General features: G+C 47.9%; 2 protein-coding genes across 4 annotated transcripts in view; one reads left to right on the top strand and one right to left on the bottom strand.

Annotated features, from left to right (window-relative positions):
• LOC122367035 (bifunctional peptidase and (3S)-lysyl hydroxylase Jmjd7-like) overlaps positions 1 to 27,113 on the top strand; it is a 27,665-nt gene extending 552 nt beyond the window's left edge. The window contains exons 1-8 of one of the 3 annotated variants that reach the window (XM_043339803.1): positions 13,869 to 13,881; positions 16,424 to 16,924; positions 17,702 to 17,853; positions 18,481 to 18,650; positions 18,849 to 18,936; positions 22,328 to 22,427; positions 25,006 to 25,134; positions 25,685 to 27,113. In XM_043339803.1, coding sequence (XP_043195738.1) covers positions 16,485 to 16,924; positions 17,702 to 17,853; positions 18,481 to 18,650; positions 18,849 to 18,936; positions 22,328 to 22,427; positions 25,006 to 25,134; positions 25,685 to 25,904 — 1,299 coding nt within the window. In that variant the 5' untranslated portion in view covers positions 13,869 to 13,881; positions 16,424 to 16,484 and the 3' untranslated portion in view covers positions 25,905 to 27,113. Of the gene's footprint in view, positions 1 to 13,868; positions 13,882 to 14,203; positions 14,234 to 16,423; positions 16,925 to 17,701; positions 17,854 to 18,480; positions 18,651 to 18,848; positions 18,937 to 22,327; positions 22,428 to 25,005; positions 25,135 to 25,684 lie in introns of those variants that run through there. The other 2 variants (XM_043339802.1, XM_043339801.1) reach the window with 2 other exon arrangements.
• On the bottom strand, positions 814 to 10,550 carry LOC122367036 (lysine-specific demethylase 8-like). The gene is made up of 5 exons (XM_043339805.1): positions 10,025 to 10,550; positions 9,096 to 9,247; positions 8,299 to 8,468; positions 8,013 to 8,100; positions 814 to 4,621 (listed from the first exon to the last, which is right to left on the bottom strand). The coding sequence occupies exons 1-5, from the start codon at positions 10,462 to 10,464 to the stop codon at positions 4,518 to 4,520; spliced, it is 954 nt and encodes a 317-aa protein (XP_043195740.1). The 5' UTR covers positions 10,465 to 10,550; the 3' UTR covers positions 814 to 4,517.
• Positions 27,114 to 27,410: the final 297 nt, after the last annotated feature.

Genomic DNA, 27,410 nt, shown 5'->3' on the forward strand with positions numbered 1-27,410 from the left:
ATGATTTTCCACAAGCAAATTTTTCCAAAAACTTGAACTACTTACAACTGACGAACGCATCCAATAATCTGGATGTCTTAGGATGAGTTCGTCATTTTTTCCCAAGGAAATACGATACAGTTTAAGCTACTTTACCGATATATAAGGGTACTTTTGCCAATGAATTAATAAATAAATGACAACAATTAATCTCATTATCAACCATACCCGGAAGAATTTTCTTCGCATAAGCGCGAACACATCCGCGTTTTCATGAAAAGTAACGCCTGCAGATGTCAGGACTGCTGCTTTATGTTTCGCAAGGTGGCGCAGCGCGCAGGGTACCGACTACCGAGGCTGAGGTCTCCAGACTCTCCAGTCTCCACCACGATTTAGCTTGGAAATGGCCAATGGGGAAGGTCTCACCCCAAAAAACGGACGCCCTTTTACACAGCTGCATAACGAGAATGAATTATTGGCATAGCTGACCATACGTCCCCTCCCCTCTCCGCCCCAGCTCAATTGGAAATATCGCCTATTTTCCTTAATCAGTTAGGTATATTCTGACTAATTTCTCACTCTTCCCAGTAAACCTTAACATGCATGATGCAGATGTCCACTGCGTAAGTCGTGTGCTTGCGTATGTGTGCCAACTATATAGTGTTCCCTACACTCCACTGTGCCTACTGCTTCCACCGTTCTCGTTATAATTGGTGATTCTCAGGTCAAAAGTTACACAGTGGTCTCAGAGAACAATCGTTTCAACAAATTAACGATTCAAACCGTTGCATTCTACTTATATTCCGGTCAGTTCTGCTACTAAACGATTCCGGCAAAACACTCTTTAGGTTATGTATTAGCGAACCACCACACAAAATTCGCCCAATCAATGGTCAGTTAGGTATTACTGCTGGGCTGAACCGTCATACGCTATATAGCCTATTGCAGTCAATATTTTCAGAACGATACCGACTGACGAAACACAACGTATTCGCGGATTCGCACATACGTTGGCACCCAGGTGGCCTGTCAGCAGCCGCACAAATTGAGATGGTACACCGTAAAGCATGCCTTTCCACACAGGCACAAGCACAGGGACACAGATTCTCAAAATCCAAACTTATTCCAATACTGGTCAAATACTAATAGGCAAAAAGTTTTGAGGTTTTCTCATGTTCATTCTTCTTTCAACACACGCGGCAGAATGCAGCAGAACATCTCACAGAGCTGCGCTGGATGCAGTCATGAGCTGGGACACGGTTTGTGACCAATGGCCGATCGGGGGTGCCAGCCTCTTCCCGGCACGCGATGCACTGGCCGCCGCGCAGTCGATGTCGGCTCCGATTCGGTGTATTGGTGGCAGCCCGAACAGTGACCCACGCGAAGCTGGTGGACGTCGATGGCCGATGAGCGATGCCCTTCCGCGACCGGCGGTGGCAGTCGGTCCCACATCAAGAACAGATACCAGTCATGCGGTCAGTCGGCGACGGCGCGGTCGCGAGCCGATCTGATGGTCGCGCGGTGGGCGTTGCCGACGTCCACCGGGACCGTCGACTGGGGGAGCGCGGCCGCCTCTTGGCCGCCGCCTCTGGTAGGCGCGCTCGTTGCGCTGTGGGACGGCATCCACTGCAAGTCGTTCACTGTGAAGCGGTCGTTTGACCGGACCTGGCAGGCGGGGAAAGGGGGCCTCAGATGAAGTAAAACCATCCCTCAGGCCAGCTTGAGCTGGCTCTCCACCTCACCATGTTAGATAAGCGGACACCCTCGTGATCATCGCAGCGATGATTGCCAATTGGTGTGTCATCATGGGAGAGGATGCCAGCCTCCTTTGCAAGATAGTCTGCCTTTAATATAGTGCAGCCCGACCCATTGCCTGTGGCAGCAGACTGGGCTTGATAATGCAGTGCAGGACACACCAAACGTAAGCGGCCATCTGTACCCCCTGTGCAGTAGGGCTGACTCAAGAGCCCAGAGTTGCCCTCCCCCCACCATTCTGTGCACATGATAACTGGATGGGATATGCCATGGTCAGCATCTGTTCAAAAGCTGCCCTAAGCATGTAAAGCTCCACTGGCATGCTCAAGCATGGTCACAGTCAGTTCTCACTTTTCAGTTGAACCTCCAATGGAAACCCATCACAAAGTAGAGATCAGGGCGCCTCTCACACTGCAGCACACTCAACGACTGAGGCACCACCTCATCACTTGCAGGTGGTTCTTGCCAGGAGCAATGCCAGCCACGCACATCAGGTGATAACAGCAGTGTACAACTGCAATCTACAAGCATCATGTTCTTTCTGGTTTTCTCCTGTTGAGATCCACTGCCATGCATGAACTTGATGGGCTTTTGTTGCGCTCCTCCCATGTGCAGACAGGTTTCTGCTGAAACAAAGCAAAGCAAATGTGATTAACAATGGCCCTGTTTCACCATCCAGACACTGTGTGCACTGGTAGCTACGGCATACCATAGCATCACTCAAATGACATTGCATGTGATCTCTTAGTTTATGATGAATCGCGTTTGGAACAGAGTGAGAGGTTCTGAAAAACCGTACCAAAAACAGAGGTTTGAGTTCAAATACTGCTAGCATGCTGCTGGTGCTGGTACCGCAGCGTGCTAGCGTTCTGGGATGCTGTCATAGCTTAGCGTCACAGTGAAATTTGTTGACACTGCCATGGAAACCCAATGCTCTGACACACGCAGCGCACTGCAGTGCTCTGCCGTGAAACACCACCCATGAACATTGGTTGCATGACCAGGATCGGAGCAGTGTGGCAGACAGTGATTTTAATTTTAATTGCACTTCCTAGAGATTAACAAGTTGTTGGTGAAATTGCTATTCATTATTTCTATTACCATTGTCTAAATTTCACATTTCAAGACAGCATCAGCATTGACATGTTATATAAATAAGGTTTAAGGTTTAAGGTAAGGTTTAAGGTAAGGTGGCCCCGGGTTCAGCTATTAAGTAGAACAAGGGCAAAAAATTGTCAAAAAAATATTTTTAAAAAATGCCTGCCTTCATCAACACCTCATCTCAATCTACTAATCACATATCTCAATACAATCAAACACAGATGGGTTAAACAACAATGCCCTAAAAGCAAAAACCGTTTGAATAACAATGTAATATTTTGCAACCGCTGCACCATTACTGTCACGTACGCTATCCCTAGATTGGTTGCTGGTAAGTAGTGGCTGTCGACACCCCATTCCAACGTATGCACAGTAGGTATCCAACCGACTCGGACCATTTGTCAATGGGAATTGTCCAATCGAAATCTACTAAATAACTGATCACCCGATGCATATCACTAATGAAAAATGAAAAAATAGCTCTACATTTTAGAATGCGTTAGTTTAATTCCTTGGAAAGGAGAAGCCACCACGGGGCTTTTCAAGAAAGCATTATGTTCAAGCCGACGACCCTAAAATGTGATCGATACGCCCTATCGTATTTATTGGGACTGAAACACTGAACCTATAAGATCAAATATCAGATGCATGAAATATTGAGCATCAACTGTGTCGTGGCTATTCAGGGTTGGCCCATCTACTATGGCACGGGGTATGAGCGTTACCGACCGTAATATGTAAGATAATGGTGATAATGGTTAAGTTGGTGATGAAAATAATAGTGACTGACAGAACAGACAGAATAATCAAGAACGAGTACTTTGAACGTCCAAACTACATCGTCACCGCAGCCCATGCAGCACGAACTACTCGATGAAAACAAGTCAAATTGAGCTGATTGTCAGCTTCACTGGCAGGGTAGGCTGACCTGCAGCGCAGCCGAGCCATGCGGCACAGTCTAAGCAACCTCTGAGGCTGAACCGCAAAGCACGTAAATATAGGTTGGGGACATTGAGCCAAGTCATCCGTGATCACGTTGCACATTGAATGATTGGTTCATACTTACTGGAAATAAAAGTTCCTATTCAACTACACAGTATATTTGCGGGAAGCTTTACAACCCTAGGCCCCAACCAGAATAAATAACAAGCTTGACTACAGGAATAATTCACCAAATGTCCCAGAAACTCAACACTCGCTTTACTCGCTGGCAAACGGTAATTATTCAGAGCTACAGTGGAAATAACGGCGGCGTTACTGACCACACCGGCGTTGAGGCTGGCCGCTGAGTGCCCCGACGCCACATCCAGACCTTTGATATTGATACCGGTTAATGACATTGAAACGACTCATGACCACCATTCAGCACACATAGGTATACCAGCCGAAACCACACATATGACATAAATACACTGTCCAATTCCGGTCACAAGCTATACCCTACATCAAAGTACTTGACTATATAGCAGCGTCAGACGTGTGATTGCATAAAGCTGTCACACTTTGCAACACATCAGCACACGTTGTGACAGTATATTGCCCTATATTCTGCTAATACACTGCAAAGTGCACTTGCCAGGAGTACAAGACACTGTGCACTTCAGTGCTTGTAGTTTGGCCATACGTTATCATTCCCAGTTCCCACAACAGTCCCGCGCCCCTCCCGGCTCGCCGGTGACTGCTCACCTGGAGTTGGACGATATGACGTGGTGCGGCCACCTGAACGGCAGGTAGAAACAGTCGCCTTTCCAGAGGGTCACGTTGTACCACGGCACGTCCCTCAGGCCTGGCGAACGGACAGCGGGTACTAGTGGCTAACAAATGCGTGTATAGGAGCCTGACAGACATGCGCTTCATAGACTACGGTGACCAAATGACAAATGTGCAACAGACACTACCGACCAATAAACACATGTTCAATAGAAACGTGTTATGTCGGACGGATACATTTTGGACACATTTTCTTCACACGTACTGAGTGACGTACTATTACAAATAGAGGTCACTGAAAGAAGGTATTATCCAGAATGCTTTTTACACAAAGCTTCTTATCCAAGCACACGCAGCCAAAAGGCGAACCTTCTGACAGACACTGGCACCTGATGGACAAACGTGTGCAGAGCAGATAAGAACCCAGGCATCCAACAGATGCACATATCAAAGGGCCATTGTGATTTCATTACAGTCACATTTGGTTTCGATTATTATGACCGATCACAAATGTTCGCCGGTCAGAGACGGCCAGTGAATGGCTGGAGTCTGGACCATGAATATTTTCATGACAAAACCTAATACTGAATGCTACAGTATCTCAAATTATATATTGCAATGGGGCATTGCTAATAAAACCAAATACAAACCAACATCGGGCCCGATTCCCAACGACCCCCACGTGCGGACATCATGTAAATTGACCGTAAGTGGACGGTCGTGGGCGATAAACTTTAGAGGTGAATGCTACGCCGTCACGGGTCAAAACAGCAGCCTGGACATGCACAGAGCCTGATTGTCGGAGGTGGAACGCCGACTTTGGCGACAAATTCACTCAGAGCGAATGAAAACTCGCTCTGCACATGTATGTAGTTAACCAGCAGCTCCGTGCAAGCCGATAATGGCGAATTGAATCCTGTGACGACCGGTGGTGAGACCTTGGCAATGGGTTATCGTTAGTGTCTTGGCTCCTAACCCTAATCGTGCTAATGATCAGATTCTGAAATTATTCTAAAATAAGAGCCCGGTTGACAAAGTTCTAATAACAGCCTTCTACCTATGCCCACTTCCAACAAATGGTCCAAGTAAAGAACGCTCGTTAAATGTTCAAATACTAAGCTTCAGTCTTCTAGCCGGGTAGTCCACCGACATCTTAAACACTGAAATTACGACAGTCCCAGCCGTAAACTGCACAAGTTCTTATAGACGACGATGAAAGGCAAAGTCCCGGGCTTCAATTACGGCACAAAGAGCTTATAGCAATGTTGCTAAGTGGTCAGTCATGGACTCAACCACATCTATGAAATAATGATCCACTGGCATGCGGAAATAGTTGACATAAAAGCAAGACCAATAAAACAACGAAGTTTCCCAGAAGTTAACAACTTGAACAACCGGCCATTATTGTAGCTGTTATGCGGCCAAACACAGGAACTCAACGGGGCAATGAGGTTCCTTTCTAGGAGGCGTATACGCATAACCATGGAAATAACCGGCAAGCATTTACGGTCTAACTAAAACTACGAGTATCAGTGCTCATGTGACAATCTAGCAGCCCATTTTATCATCACTCTGCCGATCTCTGGAACCCTGCAGTCGTTCCCGGACTCTAGTCGGCCTTGGAGTCCTTCTACCTATCCGTGGCCGTCCGGCCCTGACCCCTGCCAGGGTAGCTCCTCCTCCTCCCAGCAGCCCAGTGTGTCTGCTTTATATCACCACGGGCCAACGGACTCCGCGACTCCGACCCTAATCGACTGGGCGCTGTAAGGACGCGACACCCGCCGCTTCCACAGCGATCCGCAATCAGCGTAAAACGTGCAGCGCCACTTACGGGTCGACCCCAACCTGGCGCCGAATGGAATAGCACACTTTCTGATTGGCGAGTATTCGTTATTGATGGGTTAGTGAATGCGTCACGTTATCAAATGTTACCAGAATGTCACGACCTTTAATGTTTATCAATTGTGCTGAAAACGATAATAATAAATAGGAAATGCGACAATATAATACAGGTTATAGGCCTACACAATGACCATGATATGCAATATGCATATCACACTGGATTAGTGAAATGCCTTGTATGAAAATCTAATGATCATTCAATTCAAGGCACCGCTGACTTCCAACATGGACACTGAGTTAATGTTCCGTGCAAGAACTCACCGTAGATAAGGCAAACGACATTCGATTCTTATCGGTGAATTGGATGACCGCTAGATCAAACAGCTATGTAGCTAGAAGCTAACAAAGCTAGTCCGTCAATAACTATTTCATAACACGTGCAAAATGACAGTACATGCAACCAGCAGGCCTATCAATGTTACTGTCAACAACATTGGATTTTTTATCGGCAACCACACTTTATGTTCGTTACCCACAGGACCCGCCTATTCAGCCGGGCAAACTGCCTTACCGGACATTGGTGTGGTTACGTATGTACTAGCAACAATAGCCCACCGAAAGGGCCAACAGCCCGTCCGGTCGCCGGTCTCATTCAGCGGCGTGACACGACACTGGCACAGCACTATCACACAATGCGTGAACAGCACTTGCTGTCTTTGAATACTGTCATTGGACGTCTTTGGACGGTGGATAACGTATGCCTGTGATCAACCGTCCGCCATAATTCACAATACACTTATCCGAGCGGCACACAGGTACGTACGAAAAGCAAAATCCATGACAGTTTTGGCCCACAACTGTTTTGGACAGGTAGGTATTAATTACTGTTAGAAAGTAATAAAAACCAAGGACGGGAAGCGCGGCGAAGAGACCACCGAACACAGAGAACCTATTGCCATGAATAGGAAATAGGCACATCGCCTTTTCCCGTTCAACAGTGTAACCCAACTGCCACGGAATATGGACTGAAAAGACACACACTGTCGTACAAAGACTTCATAGCAAAGGCCTGCAAGGGCTTGCAAGACATTGCAAGGGCTTACCAACAATACGCGATGACCACATAAATAAAACACAAGGAACTCTAAAACAAATAACAAAACAACATCATCATCACAATGCAAGAAGACAGTGGATCTTACACCTATATAGCCATGACGCCGCTAGCAATAGCAGCATTTTACACGGCAAGTTTTAATGTCCGTCGCTGCAGCAAGGGTCACCCAATTTACGACGATCGTTTGGACGACAACCAGGGCAACTCGCCCACAATGCCACCATAAACTATCCTGTGGACAGTAACGCTGTTGACTGCCGACCACCGATATCATAACCCGACGGTCGTAAAGGGAAAATAAAACAGACTTGCAGACGAATTTACGGCAGCCACAAGCGAAAGTGACAAAAATGGATTAGGTATCGACGGAGCCCGTGACCCCGCTGTGTACGGATTGAGGTCCACAGTGGAATCGCCTGGGAACATTTACTTGTCCACGTGCCGTGTGGTGGACTGTGTCCACACTCCACAGTGGACTGTGATCTACATTCCACACTAGTGCACTCACCTGGGAACCGGTACATGTCCACGCTGGTGACGTCCACAGACGAGTACAGACCTTCCATGTGGTCAAACTCGATATGGTGAGCGTCATCCTGAAACAAATGCGGGATATTGTGAGACTAATTATATTGTCTAGTGGCCCCGGCGACAAACCAAGTGTGTTTTACCATACAACAAATAGTATGAACGTTGCTTCTTATCAAACAAATAATAAAAACGACTACAAGGAACATGATGACACACTGTCGTTTAACATCCAGAAACGATTTTATTTCAGGTCGATTACTCACAACATCAACCAGGAAGAAGTGTTTGTATCCGTCAAGGACGCAGTTGATGTTGTCGAGCTCATCGTAGTGCAGTACAGACTTGGTGCCCCCGCTGCTGAACCAGAGCACGGCGTCCATCATCAGACGCTGCAGGCCGCCGCACTGCGCACTGGGCAGCAGCGCCAGGTCACCTGCCGAGTCAAAAAGGTCAGAGAGAGGTCACTGCACACTGGGCAGGAGCGCCAGGTCACCTGCCACGAGGTTACAGAGGGGTCACAGAGAGGTCACTGCACACTGGGAGCGCCAGGTCACCTGCCGAGGGGTTACAGAAGGGGGTTAGAGAGGTCACTGCACACTGGGCAGGAGCGCCAGGTCACCTGCCGCGAGGTTACAGAGGGGTCACAGAGAGGTCACTGCACACTGGGAGCGCCAGGTCACCTGCCGAGGGGTTACAGAAGGGGGTTAGAGAGGTCACTGCACACTGGGCAGGAGCGCCAGGTCACCTGCCGAGGGGTTACAGAGCGGTCAGAGAGGTCACACAGAGGTCAGGTCACTGCACACTTGGCAAGAGCAACAGGTCACCTGAATAGCTCAATAAGACTCACAGTCACCTAAGTGACTGGCTTCGCAGATGTCAGAGCCACACTTCAAACTTAAAACTATTGAACGAAAGCTATCACACATGAACGATACCTACATTAGTACGAAAAAACGACAGATCGCAAAAAATATAGCCTGCTAAAGAACAGCCTACAGCTGTTTGAGCTGCCGCACCCCTCCCCTGAACGAACACTCTCGTGGCCGTCAAGAGAACTCACGTCTCATTTCCTCCTGAATGCTGTGCACCACGTACAGATCCTTCTCCTTGTAGACAGAGAGGAACTCAGAGACGTTCATCCGTGTGAGGCCGATACTTCTGTCCTCCTTCTTCTTCTGCTCCACGTCCAGCTCAACGCTGCCAAATTCACGCCTGAAAAGGAAAAAAGAACGACGGCACTCATATTGCGTAGCGTGAATGGAACAGACCCTTTCACGTCCGACTCCGTCTATTTTGCTTCCAAGTGGGAAAAGACTCAGTTGCGAACCACTGGCACCCACACCAGACGCACATATTTGATATTGAAAGACAATAAGTTGGTTACCACCAAAGTCTCCGTAGTAAATAAATAACTTGTTATGATCCTTTTTTGGTTTTTATCGGACTTTTTTCAGTGACTCACGTCGTGATTTTAGGGCAAATATAACGAGTTTAGGACTTCGGGAAATGGCGTCATACCACAGGACCTTTACTTACGTAACATGCATTATGGGCTATCGAGCCAGGCACCGCTGACGTCAAATTCGCACTTGCATATCGAATAGAAGCATAATATATTGCCACAGTCAACCACAATTTCATCTACAAAGTGGAACTGACAAATGAATCAACAAGATCGAAGGCCCCACGGGACTAATGGACATCACATTAATTTTCTGTCGGCTCCATCCGACTCCAGCCAGCGCCGTACAAAGCAACAGCTGCCAAGTCGCCCATCATAGTCTTTTGCACCCCACAGTGCGCAGGGGCTTTTGTGGCCCGTGCATTCCAATAACGAATTGCAGTGACGATGCTTATCTGCCCTGGGACCGATACATCACCCAAAGTCCTCATTACAATAAAGCACTACCTAGTCGCTTTGGCTAGCCTGACCAGCTGACTATAGCCCAGCCAGCTGACATTAGTTAGATGAATAAATGAGTCACCCACCTAAGGTAGTCGTCGGTCCACAGCCAGTAGGCCGGATGGACCCCGGCCAGGCCGCGGAAGACGACCGGTCGCTGCGGCCGTACGTAGCGCCGGAAGAACTGCTCCGGGCTGGGGAAGCGCTCCAGCTGGTCGATGGGCTCTGCGAGAGGCGGCCGGTGACGGCCGAGCGGCTGCCAGTGGCCGGCCGGCGCCGGCCGCCAGAAGAGCAGCGAACGGGCGGCGGCGGCGCGCAGCTCACGCTGCAGCCAGGCCGAGTGGTCGGCGCACCCGCAGGCGGTCAGCAGCGCGGCGGCCAGCACGGCCGCCACGGCCGCCAGCCGCAGCGCCGTCTCCCCGGACAGCTGCGGCGCCGGCGCGCCGTCCCCGGCGGCCGACGGCCCGTCACCACCGGCGGAATGCTGCCGGACCGGGTGACAATCTACAGACGGGCTAGACCGCATCTTGCCCTGTGCCCACTGCTGCCGTTGTGGAAACTGAGGACAGTTTGCACTTTATATTAATCTGAAAAGGATAAAATGCTTATTAGAATCAGACATTGGGCTGAAACATGAATGAATTCTACTCATAATTCAAGGAAGATATCACCATACTTTTGTTTGGATAAGATGCAGCAAGTAGATATTTAATATCAAGCGCTTATTAACACCATCTTACTTGAATAAGTAAAATTAATGATGGAACTATGACAATGATGCAGTATAATACTGCCAAACAATACACTATAATAATTTCCAAATAAGCATGTTTTAGTGATCGAATCCCCAATTGAATATGAATATAATGACAAAATAGCAAAATTCTGGTATGTTTGATCACAATACTTTGCCAACCAAAGATGTCAACCAAAGATATTGTTGACAAAGATCTGTAGCCAAATATCAGTCCCACGCACAAGGGGGAAAAGCTCAAAAAATTGAGCGCTCAAAAAATTGAGCGGGCCCCATTATGAAGGAATAGGCGAAACGATGGTATTTTACAATGCCGTTAGCGTCACACTACGGCAAATATCGTATCCAAATAAGGTATCAATGGCAAGAGAGAGCAACAAGGTTTCTTCTCTAACACTCGCCGTGATAATTCATATCGGTGTTTTTGGAAAGAAAATGCCCTAAAGACGCTCAACTTTTTGAGCGCCACTTGTCGTTCGGGACCGCGATACTCAATAAATTGAGCGCCACGACAGACGACAGTCAGCTGGCGCTCAAAAAATTGAGTGCCGGCCAGCATCTATACTCAATTTTTTGAGCGTTCTCCGTGACAGGTGAAGCCGGTACTGGCTGCCATTTTGATGTTATGTTCGTTGAAATACGTTAAACTGAGTTGAAACAGAAATGCAGTAAGTTGAATGCTACGTGGTACCTAAACTTTTCACAAACCCATGGCATCATGTCACATTTTCCGCTAGTAGTTTTATCGGTCGCCTTTCGGATTCGGCACACCTCAAATAATTATACCGGGCTTGAATAATCCGTATGAATACTGTATTGATATTCTCTGACTGTACTGGGAGAAGGGAATACGTGAATACAGAAAGATATCCACCCACGCTTGAATATTGGAGAATTATAGCAGGAAAAACTGTATTGCCACGGTTACAACTTACAAGGCTATTGGCCGCAAACAAACAAAAATACTATACAATGTGGGTTAGATTCACAAACATCATCAAGTGTGGAACACAGAGACGAGCAAAACAACATCACATTATCGCATGCCAGCCCGACCACATTGGAACCGGGTGACCTGCGACCGGAACCTGCGTCTTGCCAGCATACATCACAAAAGCAGGAGGCAGTGTCGTACTGCTTTGATATAAACGACCTAAGCTCGGACTAAGCTAATCATTAGGTATCAAATCCTTAACATGTAAAGGACGAATGGAAACATCGAGTCTCAGACCAGCAGTAGCAACCATCACAGTAGCAACATCACAAAGAACACGCGGCATTTTCAGACAGCCGTTTTGTTATCGGGCTACAGGCGGCGACGGCGTGGTTGCAGACCAGCTGCGGCGAGGTAGCGGCGTGCGGGCAAAAGGCGCGGGCACACCTCCATGTGGCCGTGCGGACAGTGCGCGGTCGGCGTCGCATAGTGGGCGGCATCGGGCTGTCCCGGGGCCGTCGAAGCCGCACAGGTTGTCGGCGCATGTGGGCGCGCGCGGTCACCACGGCCAGCTGCTCACCGCCAGCACAGACTGCGCAGCGTCGCCGCTCCGCCGGCCAGAACACGCAGACAACCCTTCTTGCAGTCACACAACACGTCGCCAAACTCATTCACCTGCTCCACCATGTTGTTGATGTCACCTAGTCGTTCAAGTTGTGGCTCGTGCCGTCGAGCATGACCTGCCCGATCGGACACGGGTCAGCGGCTTCTGCTCCAGCGAAGTCTTCATCTTGGTGACGTCTTGCTGATCTCCACAAAGGCTGAGCAGATGATCTTACCCACAGGGACGGCCGACGTCCTCGCCAGCGACCGCTTGGTTGTGCAGACCTGCCAGAAAAAGAAAAGCTGTTTGGTGATCTCAAACGATTTTTTCTTTATGCAGTGGAACAAAATGAAAAATATGTCATACAACAGGAACTAAAAAAAGATGCAGCCTAGGTCGTCTAAGAAATGGGTGCAACATTGATAAAATTCTTCATTGAATGAATTCTGCAAATACTTTTGATAAAATGTGTGGTGATTATAAGGAGACCACTTTACTATAAAATTCCTCAGGATTCCCTATCTGGACCTGTCAAAAAATCCTGACTGCACACCAACAATGAGCATTAACTCCAAAACCTCTACCAGGTACCTAGGGATAATTAAATTCTGATTCAGAAAATATTTCACATCATACAAATAAAAAACCTGTACTATATTGAAACTGAAAATGTGATGCCGATCCAGTGACCTAAGGGTCCCAAAGTATAATAATGAACTAATCTATTATAAATTTGGTGGTGACTGCCGACTGGCGTCTGGTGGCCTAGACCTTCAGGCTTAAAAGTGGCCTTCCTTTTCCGTTGACTTCGATCCTCCAGATGGAAATGATATAAAGGATCATTTTTATCTTATTTAATATGAGCCAGTCAGCAAAGTGGCTATCCTGTTTCAGCATTCACACACACAATAGTTGACTGTCAGTCTGTCATGCTGTCAGTGTTGTGAAGTAACGAAGGAGTTGAGTTTTGTTGATTATAAATTGTGATGTTATGTAAAGGACTGGAAAATGAATGTGAAAACTATGGAAACATATTGGCAGAGTATTGTCACTTACTATCAGGACATATGGATAGAGAATACACTCAAATAAATAAGAAATGCCAAATATTAAGGTATTCTATCACTGATAGCAGTGGACTATCATATGTTTTAATGTCAATTATATGAAAGTTAAGACTGAAACTACCTTTTACCTCATCATACCTAATGAAAAATTGTGTGAAGAAAACATTCACAGCCTCTTTGAAGCACTTAGACCACTATAAAACAAAAATTTTCACGTAAATATGTTGTGTCTCCTTCCTTCAAAACATCATATCGGATGGCGCCACTTTCGTCGACAGTTACTTATCTGCACGCAAATCGAGGAAAACGTGAATTGATTGACGTTTACGTGTTTCCAAATTTAAAATCACAGCATATTCAAACTTTTCAAGGTACCTTTTAACATCTAAGTATAACTAAAACGATAAAAACTTACCTTCAACACAAGGACGACGACAACCACGCGACCGGAGACGTCGCGACGAAATAAACAAACGGCGCCGCCAAATGAAAAATATTCTCCGATATGGGTAATGTGAAACTGAGTCGCAATCATTTTGGGTAGTATGAAAAATGCTCTTTCCAACAGAACCCTAGTAAAAAACGTGAATGGACAAAAAATAACTTTTATTTCGACATAAATATTGGCCTGTTTTTAGGTCATCCTGGTATGCCGTAAGATTTCGACCTATAAATTGGTGTTCCCCCAATCATTGAAGCTTGAGCAGTGAAAAATATGAAAGCCTAATCTGTTTTGCATCATTAGTGATTCTCCTAGGGTGTTGCCATTTCTCCCTAGGTGTTGCGAGTTGCTTTTGCAAAACGTGTTCCTGAAACGGCTCAATTTTTTGAGCCCTCAGCATTACGCCTATGGGAGCCTCTGACGTCACACGCTCAATATTTTGAGCGCTCAATAATTTGAGCTTTTCCCCCTTGTGCGTGGGACTGATATACCCGGTCATTGTTATTATGCTCTTTCATTCATATTCAAATTTTGAGGATTCAGTCACTAAAACATGCTTATAAAATCAGGGCTACAGAGTTGGAATCAACAATTCTGCCCAGGGTTGAAGTTGCTTCAAACCTACAGACTCCCACTCCAGTGTCTGAGTTAATGCTGGCAGGGGTCAATGTCATGTCCTGCAGCTGTTTGCTTGACTATGCTATGCTAACTGATCTTTCTAAATCAGATTTTGTCAAAAGAAGGCCATGCTCCTGCACCTGGACTAGCGTTTTCAGCGAAAGAGGCAGAAAAAGGTGATTTGCCAGAACCTGCTTTTAATTCTGCTTGCTATCTGTAACACATATTTGCGACGGAAGGCCCTTTTTTAATAAATCTAGTCCGAACCTTTCGAAGGGATGGATTCACAAGGACAGAGTCGAGTTCCGCTTAGCAAAGTTTGTTGCGCAGTCCTCTACCCTCCGATCGCACAGTTCCGGTTCTATGGCTGAATTTGGAGTCAAAGGTTTATTGTACCGTTTAGCTCATTTTGAGCGTAGCCTTGGAACGCAAAAAGTACCTACCTATCCTCTGACACCAGGCTGACTAATACCCAATACAATAGGACCAGTGTTGCCAGGTCGAGTGGTGCCAATACCTCCAGAAAATGTTGTAAAAACCTCTAGAAACCTCTGTTCCATTGCCGCTGATTATAGAGCATATATACCTCCATACCTACAGCTCCGTATCACAAACCGTGGCGCCGTTTCAAAGCACGCTGCCATCCGCTGCTAGCGCGTGATGACATCATCAAGCCCATTGCTCCAATACTACCAAAGGGTCTGTTCCAGTCGCACTTCCTAACACCTCTAAACTCCTCCAAGGGCAAGATAGAGGAGGTTGGAGCAGGGCCCTCCTTTGATTTGTAGGGGCTAGAGCTGACACTGGAACAGGGAAGCAATCTTGGAGGAGTTTAGAGGTGTTAGGAAGTGCGACTGGAACAGACCCTTTGGTAGTATTGGAGCAATGGGCTTGATGATGTCATCACGCGCTAGCAGCGGATGGCAGCGTGCTTTGAAACGGCGCCACGGTTTGTGATACGGAGCTGTAGGTATGGAGGTATATATGCTCTATAATCAGCGGCAATGGAACAGAGGTTTCTAGAGGTTTTTACAACATTTTCTGGAGGTATTGGCACCACTCGACCTGGCAACACTGGTCCTATTGTATTGGGTATTAGTCAGCCTGGTGTCAGAGGATAGGTAGGTACTTTTTGCGTTCCAAGGCTACGCTCAAAATGAGCTAAACGGTACAATAAACCTTTGACTCCAAATTCAGCCATAGAACCGGAACTGTGCGATCGGAGGGTAGAGGACTGCGCAACAAACTTTGCTAAGCGGAACTCGACTCTGTCCTTGTGAATCCATCCCTTCGAAAGGTTCGGACTAGATTTATTAAAAAAGGGCCTTCCGTCGCAAATATGTGTTACAGATAGCAAGCAGAATTAAAAGCAGGTTCTGGCAAATCACCTTTTTCTGCCTCTTTCGCTGAAAACGCTAGTCCAGGTGCAGGAGCATGGCCTTCTTTTGACAAAATCTGATTTAGAAAGATCAGTTAGCATAGCATAGTCAAGCAAACAGCTGCAGGACATGACATTGACCCCTGCCAGCATTAACTCAGACACTGGAGTGGGAGTCTGTAGGTTTGAAGCAACTTCAACCCTGGGCAGAATTGTTGATTCCAACTCTGTAGCCCTGATTTTATAAGCATGTTTTAGTGACTGAATCCTCAAAATTTGAATATGAATGAAAGAGCATAATAACAATGACCGGGTATATTTGGCTACAGATCTTTGTCAACAATATCTTTGGTTGACATCTTTGGTTGGCAAAGTATTGTGATCAAACATACCAGAATTTTGCTATTTTGTCATTATATTCATATTCAATTGGGGATTCGATCACTAAAACATGCTTATTTGGAAATTATTATAGTGTATTGTTTGGCAGTATTATACTGCATCATTGTCATAGTTCCATCATTAATTTTACTTATTCAAGTAAGATGGTGTTGCGCTTGATATTAAATATCTACTTGCTGCATCTTATCCAAACAAAAGTATGGTGATATCTTCCTTGAATTATGAGTAGAATTCATTCATGTTTCAGCCCAATGTCTGATTCTAATAAGCATTTTATCCTTTTCAGATTAATATAAAGTGCAAACTGTCCTCAGTTTCCACAACGGCAGCAGTGGGCACAGGGCAAGATGCGGTCTAGCCCGTCTGTAGATTGTCACCCGGTCCGGCAGCATTCCGCCGGTGGTGACGGGCCGTCGGCCGCCGGGGACGGCGCGCCGGCGCCGCAGCTGTCCGGGGAGACGGCGCTGCGGCTGGCGGCCGTGGCGGCCGTGCTGGCCGCCGCGCTGCTGACCGCCTGCGGGTGCGCCGACCACTCGGCCTGGCTGCAGCGTGAGCTGCGCGCCGCCGCCGCCCGTTCGCTGCTCTTCTGGCGGCCGGCGCCGGCCGGCCACTGGCAGCCGCTCGGCCGTCACCGGCCGCCTCTCGCAGAGCCCATCGACCAGCTGGAGCGCTTCCCCAGCCCGGAGCAGTTCTTCCGGCGCTACGTACGGCCGCAGCGACCGGTCGTCTTCCGCGGCCTGGCCGGGGTCCATCCGGCCTACTGGCTGTGGACCGACGACTACCTTAGGTGGGTGACTCATTTATTCATCTAACTAATGTCAGCTGGCTGGGCTATAGTCAGCTGGTCAGGCTAGCCAAAGCGACTAGGTAGTGCTTTATTGTAATGAGGACTTTGGGTGATGTATCGGTCCCAGGGCAGATAAGCATCGTCACTGCAATTCGTTATTGGAATGCACGGGCCACAAAAGCCCCTGCGCACTGTGGGGTGCAAAAGACTATGATGGGCGACTTGGCAGCTGTTGCTTTGTACGGCGCTGGCTGGAGTCGGATGGAGCCGACAGAAAATTAATGTGATGTCCATTAGTCCCGTGGGGCCTTCGATCTTGTTGATTCATTTGTCAGTTCCACTTTGTAGATGAAATTGTGGTTGACTGTGGCAATATATTATGCTTCTATTCGATATGCAAGTGCGAATTTGACGTCAGCGGTGCCTGGCTCGATAGCCCATAATGCATGTTACGTAAGTAAAGGTCCTGTGGTATGACGCCATTTCCCGAAGTCCTAAACTCGTTATATTTGCCCTAAAATCACGACGTGAGTCACTGAAAAAAGTCCGATAAAAACCAAAAAAGGATCATAACAAGTTATTTATTTACTACGGAGACTTTGGTGGTAACCAACTTATTGTCTTTCAATATCAAATATGTGCGTCTGGTGTGGGTGCCAGTGGTTCGCAACTGAGTCTTTTCCCACTTGGAAGCAAAATAGACGGAGTCGGACGTGAAAGGGTCTGTTCCATTCACGCTACGCAATATGAGTGCCGTCGTTCTTTTTTCCTTTTCAGGCGTGAATTTGGCAGCGTTGAGCTGGACGTGGAGCAGAAGAAGAAGGAGGACAGAAGTATCGGCCTCACACGGATGAACGTCTCTGAGTTCCTCTCTGTCTACAAGGAGAAGGATCTGTACGTGGTGCACAGCATTCAGGAGGAAATGAGACGTGAGTTCTCTTGACGGCCACGAGAGTGTTCGTTCAGGGGAGGGGTGCGGCAGCTCAAACAGCTGTAGGCTGTTCTTTAGCAGGCTATATTTTTTGCGATCTGTCGTTTTTTCGTACTAATGTAGGTATCGTTCATGTGTGATAGCTTTCGTTCAATAGTTTTAAGTTTGAAGTGTGGCTCTGACATCTGCGAAGCCAGTCACTTAGGTGACTGTGAGTCTTATTGAGCTATTCAGGTGACCTGTTGCTCTTGCCAAGTGTGCAGTGACCTGACCTCTGTGTGACCTCTCTGACCGCTCTGTAACCCCTCGGCAGGTGACCTGGCGCTCCTGCCCAGTGTGCAGTGACCTCTCTAACCCCCTTCTGTAACCCCTCGGCAGGTGACCTGGCGCTCCCAGTGTGCAGTGACCTCTCTGTGACCCCTCTGTAACCTCGCGGCAGGTGACCTGGCGCTCCTGCCCAGTGTGCAGTGACCTCTCTAACCCCCTTCTGTAACCCCTCGGCAGGTGACCTGGCGCTCCCAGTGTGCAGTGACCTCTCTGTGACCCCTCTGTAACCTCGTGGCAGGTGACCTGGCGCTCCTGCCCAGTGTGCAGTGACCTCTCTCTGACCTTTTTGACTCGGCAGGTGACCTGGCGCTGCTGCCCAGTGCGCAGTGCGGCGGCCTGCAGCGTCTGATGATGGACGCCGTGCTCTGGTTCAGCAGCGGGGGCACCAAGTCTGTACTGCACTACGATGAGCTCGACAACATCAACTGCGTCCTTGACGGATACAAACACTTCTTCCTGGTTGATGTTGTGAGTAATCGACCTGAAATAAAATCGTTTCTGGATGTTAAACGACAGTGTGTCATCATGTTCCTTGTAGTCGTTTTTATTATTTGTTTGATAAGAAGCAACGTTCATACTATTTGTTGTATGGTAAAACACACTTGGTTTGTCGCCGGGGCCACTAGACAATATAATTAGTCTCACAATATCCCGCATTTGTTTCAGGATGACGCTCACCATATCGAGTTTGACCACATGGAAGGTCTGTACTCGTCTGTGGACGTCACCAGCGTGGACATGTACCGGTTCCCAGGTGAGTGCACTAGTGTGGAATGTAGATCACAGTCCACTGTGGAGTGTGGACACAGTCCACCACACGGCACGTGGACAAGTAAATGTTCCCAGGCGATTCCACTGTGGACCTCAATCCGTACACAGCGGGGTCACGGGCTCCGTCGATACCTAATCCATTTTTGTCACTTTCGCTTGTGGCTGCCGTAAATTCGTCTGCAAGTCTGTTTTATTTTCCCTTTACGACCGTCGGGTTATGATATCGGTGGTCGGCAGTCAACAGCGTTACTGTCCACAGGATAGTTTATGGTGGCATTGTGGGCGAGTTGCCCTGGTTGTCGTCCAAACGATCGTCGTAAATTGGGTGACCCTTGCTGCAGCGACGGACATTAAAACTTGCCGTGTAAAATGCTGCTATTGCTAGCGGCGTCATGGCTATATAGGTGTAAGATCCACTGTCTTCTTGCATTGTGATGATGATGTTGTTTTGTTATTTGTTTTAGAGTTCCTTGTGTTTTATTTATGTGGTCATCGCGTATTGTTGGTAAGCCCTTGCAATGTCTTGCAAGCCCTTGCAGGCCTTTGCTATGAAGTCTTTGTACGACAGTGTGTGTCTTTTCAGTCCATATTCCGTGGCAGTTGGGTTACACTGTTGAACGGGAAAAGGCGATGTGCCTATTTCCTATTCATGGCAATAGGTTCTCTGTGTTCGGTGGTCTCTTCGCCGCGCTTCCCGTCCTTGGTTTTTATTACTTTCTAACAGTAATTAATACCTACCTGTCCAAAACAGTTGTGGGCCAAAACTGTCATGGATTTTGCTTTTCGTACGTACCTGTGTGCCGCTCGGATAAGTGTATTGTGAATTATGGCGGACGGTTGATCACAGGCATACGTTATCCACCGTCCAAAGACGTCCAATGACAGTATTCAAAGACAGCAAGTGCTGTTCACGCATTGTGTGATAGTGCTGTGCCAGTGTCGTGTCACGCCGCTGAATGAGACCGGCGACCGGACGGGCTGTTGGCCCTTTCGGTGGGCTATTGTTGCTAGTACATACGTAACCACACCAATGTCCGGTAAGGCAGTTTGCCCGGCTGAATAGGCGGGTCCTGTGGGTAACGAACATAAAGTGTGGTTGCCGATAAAAAATCCAATGTTGTTGACAGTAACATTGATAGGCCTGCTGGTTGCATGTACTGTCATTTTGCACGTGTTATGAAATAGTTATTGACGGACTAGCTTTGTTAGCTTCTAGCTACATAGCTGTTTGATCTAGCGGTCATCCAATTCACCGATAAGAATCGAATGTCGTTTGCCTTATCTACGGTGAGTTCTTGCACGGAACATTAACTCAGTGTCCATGTTGGAAGTCAGCGGTGCCTTGAATTGAATGATCATTAGATTTTCATACAAGGCATTTCACTAATCCAGTGTGATATGCATATTGCATATCATGGTCATTGTGTAGGCCTATAACCTGTATTATATTGTCGCATTTCCTATTTATTATTATCGTTTTCAGCACAATTGATAAACATTAAAGGTCGTGACATTCTGGTAACATTTGATAACGTGACGCATTCACTAACCCATCAATAACGAATACTCGCCAATCAGAAAGTGTGCTATTCCATTCGGCGCCAGGTTGGGGTCGACCCGTAAGTGGCGCTGCACGTTTTACGCTGATTGCGGATCGCTGTGGAAGCGGCGGGTGTCGCGTCCTTACAGCGCCCAGTCGATTAGGGTCGGAGTCGCGGAGTCCGTTGGCCCGTGGTGATATAAAGCAGACACACTGGGCTGCTGGGAGGAGGAGGAGCTACCCTGGCAGGGGTCAGGGCCGGACGGCCACGGATAGGTAGAAGGACTCCAAGGCCGACTAGAGTCCGGGAACGACTGCAGGGTTCCAGAGATCGGCAGAGTGATGATAAAATGGGCTGCTAGATTGTCACATGAGCACTGATACTCGTAGTTTTAGTTAGACCGTAAATGCTTGCCGGTTATTTCCATGGTTATGCGTATACGCCTCCTAGAAAGGAACCTCATTGCCCCGTTGAGTTCCTGTGTTTGGCCGCATAACAGCTACAATAATGGCCGGTTGTTCAAGTTGTTAACTTCTGGGAAACTTCGTTGTTTTATTGGTCTTGCTTTTATGTCAACTATTTCCGCATGCCAGTGGATCATTATTTCATAGATGTGGTTGAGTCCATGACTGACCACTTAGCAACATTGCTATAAGCTCTTTGTGCCGTAATTGAAGCCCGGGACTTTGCCTTTCATCGTCGTCTATAAGAACTTGTGCAGTTTACGGCTGGGACTGTCGTAATTTCAGTGTTTAAGATGTCGGTGGACTACCCGGCTAGAAGACTGAAGCTTAGTATTTGAACATTTAACGAGCGTTCTTTACTTGGACCATTTGTTGGAAGTGGGCATAGGTAGAAGGCTGTTATTAGAACTTTGTCAACCGGGCTCTTATTTTAGAATAATTTCAGAATCTGATCATTAGCACGATTAGGGTTAGGAGCCAAGACACTAACGATAACCCATTGCCAAGGTCTCACCACCGGTCGTCACAGGATTCAATTCGCCATTATCGGCTTGCACGGAGCTGCTGGTTAACTACATACATGTGCAGAGCGAGTTTTCATTCGCTCTGAGTGAATTTGTCGCCAAAGTCGGCGTTCCACCTCCGACAATCAGGCTCTGTGCATGTCCAGGCTGCTGTTTTGACCCGTGACGGCGTAGCATTCACCTCTAAAGTTTATCGCCCACGACCGTCCACTTACGGTCAATTTACATGATGTCCGCACGTGGGGGTCGTTGGGAATCGGGCCCGATGTTGGTTTGTATTTGGTTTTATTAGCAATGCCCCATTGCAATATATAATTTGAGATACTGTAGCATTCAGTATTAGGTTTTGTCATGAAAATATTCATGGTCCAGACTCCAGCCATTCACTGGCCGTCTCTGACCGGCGAACATTTGTGATCGGTCATAATAATCGAAACCAAATGTGACTGTAATGAAATCACAATGGCCCTTTGATATGTGCATCTGTTGGATGCCTGGGTTCTTATCTGCTCTGCACACGTTTGTCCATCAGGTGCCAGTGTCTGTCAGAAGGTTCGCCTTTTGGCTGCGTGTGCTTGGATAAGAAGCTTTGTGTAAAAAGCATTCTGGATAATACCTTCTTTCAGTGACCTCTATTTGTAATAGTACGTCACTCAGTACGTGTGAAGAAAATGTGTCCAAAATGTATCCGTCCGACATAACACGTTTCTATTGAACATGTGTTTATTGGTCGGTAGTGTCTGTTGCACATTTGTCATTTGGTCACCGTAGTCTATGAAGCGCATGTCTGTCAGGCTCCTATACACGCATTTGTTAGCCACTAGTACCCGCTGTCCGTTCGCCAGGCCTGAGGGACGTGCCGTGGTACAACGTGACCCTCTGGAAAGGCGACTGTTTCTACCTGCCGTTCAGGTGGCCGCACCACGTCATATCGTCCAACTCCAGGTGAGCAGTCACCGGCGAGCCGGGAGGGGCGCGGGACTGTTGTGGGAACTGGGAATGATAACGTATGGCCAAACTACAAGCACTGAAGTGCACAGTGTCTTGTACTCCTGGCAAGTGCACTTTGCAGTGTATTAGCAGAATATAGGGCAATATACTGTCACAACGTGTGCTGATGTGTTGCAAAGTGTGACAGCTTTATGCAATCACACGTCTGACGCTGCTATATAGTCAAGTACTTTGATGTAGGGTATAGCTTGTGACCGGAATTGGACAGTGTATTTATGTCATATGTGTGGTTTCGGCTGGTATACCTATGTGTGCTGAATGGTGGTCATGAGTCGTTTCAATGTCATTAACCGGTATCAATATCAAAGGTCTGGATGTGGCGTCGGGGCACTCAGCGGCCAGCCTCAACGCCGGTGTGGTCAGTAACGCCGCCGTTATTTCCACTGTAGCTCTGAATAATTACCGTTTGCCAGCGAGTAAAGCGAGTGTTGAGTTTCTGGGACATTTGGTGAATTATTCCTGTAGTCAAGCTTGTTATTTATTCTGGTTGGGGCCTAGGGTTGTAAAGCTTCCCGCAAATATACTGTGTAGTTGAATAGGAACTTTTATTTCCAGTAAGTATGAACCAATCATTCAATGTGCAACGTGATCACGGATGACTTGGCTCAATGTCCCCAACCTATATTTACGTGCTTTGCGGTTCAGCCTCAGAGGTTGCTTAGACTGTGCCGCATGGCTCGGCTGCGCTGCAGGTCAGCCTACCCTGCCAGTGAAGCTGACAATCAGCTCAATTTGACTTGTTTTCATCGAGTAGTTCGTGCTGCATGGGCTGCGGTGACGATGTAGTTTGGACGTTCAAAGTACTCGTTCTTGATTATTCTGTCTGTTCTGTCAGTCACTATTATTTTCATCACCAACTTAACCATTATCACCATTATCTTACATATTACGGTCGGTAACGCTCATACCCCGTGCCATAGTAGATGGGCCAACCCTGAATAGCCACGACACAGTTGATGCTCAATATTTCATGCATCTGATATTTGATCTTATAGGTTCAGTGTTTCAGTCCCAATAAATACGATAGGGCGTATCGATCACATTTTAGGGTCGTCGGCTTGAACATAATGCTTTCTTGAAAAGCCCCGTGGTGGCTTCTCCTTTCCAAGGAATTAAACTAACGCATTCTAAAATGTAGAGCTATTTTTTCATTTTTCATTAGTGATATGCATCGGGTGATCAGTTATTTAGTAGATTTCGATTGGACAATTCCCATTGACAAATGGTCCGAGTCGGTTGGATACCTACTGTGCATACGTTGGAATGGGGTGTTCTTTCAATGTTGTTTCGTCCTGCGTTACGTCACTGAAAATCATTACATTACCTCACCGCATTGGAATGTACATAGTGCATTAGATACCGAATGCTAGAAAATTGTATTGTCTACCTACCTGAAATTATAGGCCCTAAATTACGTCAAAGAGGGGAAGATGAGATTATGTGTCGTAATTCATCCCACTTTAGGCTTCGGTATTATCCGTTGTCTTTTGAAATCCGATCCGCCCGTCTGCTTTTCAGTCTTTCCATCGACTGGCTCATATCGAATAAAGGGACAACACATAGAGAGAGTTTGTATCGGAACAAGGTTTGAACGATGTTGATGTTAAACATTGAAACGGCTTGAAAAAGCAATGCAAGACGGATGTGTGCCCTATTAGCTGCAGCTCTGGTCAACGACAAGGGACGGCAGTCAGGTGTCAGCTTGCCAAGTTACACCCTTTCCCCGTGATTGGATCGTCCCGATGCCTGTGTCTCTTTTAACTTATTACAACTGCGGGCCATGAATTCGCATTGCAGCTCCAGGGAATTATACATGAATAAATGATAGTCTTCGTTCACTGATAGGATGAATGAAAGTTGTGGATCGCTTTAACTTGACTGTCCATGGAGTGGCCCGTTGGAATCCGTTGTTCCTCATGTTGAGTAGCCAGCGTGGCGGTCAGGTCACCAGTCACCTAGCCTGTCGTGTCCCCACACGGGCCGAATTGCGCCCCGCCAGGCACAGTACCCGTGTCGGCCGGTATCGCCGCCATTCCGTGTCGTGCGCCACTTTCGAAGGCGGCGCGGCGTGAATCGTCTAGCATTGATCGTCGCCGTGAACGTCACCCGCGCGCCTGCTGTTCAAATAGCCGCGGAACAGGCCGGCCAGGGCGCGCGGTGGCCGTGGCCGCCGCTGGAATGTGCCGCCGTTGTCGTCATTATATTTGTAGACGGTGGGCAGTTCTTCGAGCGCTGATCGGTGGGGGGAGGGGGGCAGGGTCGAACGGGGTCTGACGCGACGTGACATGCTGTGTGTGCATGATCGCGTGGGCTTGCCGAAACTGCTGTCGTCGTCCTTGGCTCTGGGGGTTGCCGTTGGTAGACTGCACACTGCCGATGGCTACAATGCTCATTGCTCAACATTACGTAACTATACAGGGAGCCGTCTATATAATGTCATCTGTCCTTCTCTGTGCATGCTTTTTTTTTCTTTTTCTCTTTCTTACGCTGCTTTCGTCGCTCTTCCCGATAGGAACGTGGCTGTGAACCTGTGGTTCTCTCGACTTCTCTGGTTCAACGAGTCTGAATGTTCCGACTTCGAGGTCAGCGACCACGCCAGTCTGAGCGACTTTGACCCGGCAGAGGACGCAGACCTACAACGGTGAGTATCCAGGTCACTGATCTGGAGCTAGCGGCGAGTGTCACAGAACTGGGCTGGATTTTCAGTAGTGTATGCCCCCTAAACTGCAGACATGAACTTCCTGCATGGGGTGGGGTTCCAGCGCTGACTTTCCACTTGGATTAGTGGTCCGTAGGTGAATGCGCACCGAATGGGGGACGGTCGATAGGCCAAGGGAGCGCCATTGCGTGAACCGAATGCTGACTAAATACTGGTACTGCTATTCGTTGCTGGCATTAGTCAGTGAGATCGTTTCTCTCTTGCGCTCTGCCGATATATCATGGCGTCCGCATACTTCCACTTGTCCTTGCTGATCTTAGATATAAAATACCATATACCTATCTCGAATGACCCCCTACCTCAACTCTAAGGTCTGCTGGCTGTTAGTCCTCGCTGACCATGGTTGACCCCGCTGATCTCTGTTGACCTTCGATGAGCTCTGCTAACCTCCGCCTACCCCCGCTGACTCTGTTGACCTTCACTGACCCCGCTGACCCCGCTGACCTCTATTGACCCCGCTGACCTCCCTCAGGGCGCACCTGGTGGCGCGCGCCGAGGACTCTGAACAGCTCACTCTGTTGGCTTTCGCCGACCTGTACGCCGACGCGCTGTCCGACGACGATGAGGCGGCAGAGGCGGCCTTTGATCAGCTGGACGCTGACGGAGACGGCCTTCTGCAGCTCCCCGAAATGTACGAGTATGAGGCGGTCAAGTTTCTGCGGCTCTTCCCGAGGTACGAGCGGCGCGATTGATCGAAACACGTGACTGGTGCTTCTGAATCGTGTGTGCTGGGACCGCGGTCTAGTGCCCTGTGCCGTGTCACGTGACCACGGGCTGACTGATACTGGGCTGGCTGTGCAGGACCCGGAGTTCTAGGCTCCTGTGCTACGTGTCATGTGACTGACCTTGGCCACACTGAGTGACCAGGCACCGCGGCCTCGGGGTAACGGTTGTCAATGTGCAATGTGTTCAAACGTGGACATGATTGCCACGGCAAGCTGTGATCTTTGAAAGAAACCGACTCCGTCCATATCTGTCGGTAGTGTCTGTATTTTTGAAAACTTTTTGCGAAGACAATGCTTTGTATTCACGGCATAATTCCATACGGTTGTGTGGACAGGCATGGTTTATGTTTATCTATTGTAAGATTGCAGTGCAGCTTATTATCCAGTGGTCGTCCTACCACCGATCATGGGTATACTCATTACTCACTGCAGCCGTGTAGTCGGTACTTTGGCATTTGTAACGGTTGTGATTACACGCTTCCGTGCTAGTCGAGGAAGTTTTCCGTCCATTCATTATAGATGCTATGTTCACTATGGTGCAGGTGAAGTACTCACCCGCTCGTATAAGGTTCACTGGGTGTGTGCTGACCTTCCGGCTTCTGTGAGGCTACGCTGAAGTGTAAGTGAAGTGCGGGGAATGCTAGTTACCGTAAGGATTTGTGTTAAATCAATCCAGCATTGAGCTTTTACGAGTTAATCGCTATTGGTAAGTGCAGCATATGGCGCTCAGACTAATTTATTGTATGACAGTAACCGCGTAGGCTGCATCGTCAAGCTTTCTTGTTTTCGCCCTTGTATCACTCCCGTTGAAAACTTGCTCGATATGGTTAATCGAAGGTAAATACGAGTGGCCGTCAGCCCTGCCTCGGCTGTCGTGTGTGATTGCTGTACAACAAACCACTCGTGTGTGTCCTGTGCAAATAACACTCTTTGATCGGTGGTGACAGGGGGCGGGCACCCAGTGGGGTGGGTACTCAAACCCTTTGATCTGAGCAGCAGCTTGGTGCCTGTGAAGGACCGTACCGTGGTCACTTAGGCTGACCCGGCGTCTTTGACCGTTATTAACCACCTTGTTGACATAGGTTGGAGCTCGGGCGCTCAATACATCGTCCGTGTCGCATATGTGTTTGCTAGTGGCCAATTTTCGGTCGATAAATACATTACAAGACGTACTAATTACAGACTGTTTCGATGATGACCCGTGTGGTGGAGGTGAAAAGAGAAAGGACTGAGGTGGTCGAGCATTGTTGGGATCCTCATGGTTAAATCGTGTGCTGATCGAGCCCCGATAGTTGCAAATTTCCGGGCACAGTCCATACGTCCGACTCACATATTTAGGTTTGTGAACCTCACTGAAAAGGCACGTATGTGTAAATGCTGGATGGCCCTATTTCATGCGTTGCCAGTTCATTCTAAATTTGAAGGTATTGGTGTCAGGCGCGGATACAAGGGGGGGGGGCCATGGGGGCCATG

The sequence above is a fragment of the Amphibalanus amphitrite genome, unplaced genomic scaffold (assembly GCF_019059575.1).
Source record: "Amphibalanus amphitrite isolate SeventyFive unplaced genomic scaffold, NRLGWU_Aamphi_draft 000845F_arrow, whole genome shotgun sequence".
Classification (NCBI taxonomy): domain Eukaryota; kingdom Metazoa; phylum Arthropoda; class Thecostraca; order Balanomorpha; family Balanidae; genus Amphibalanus; species Amphibalanus amphitrite.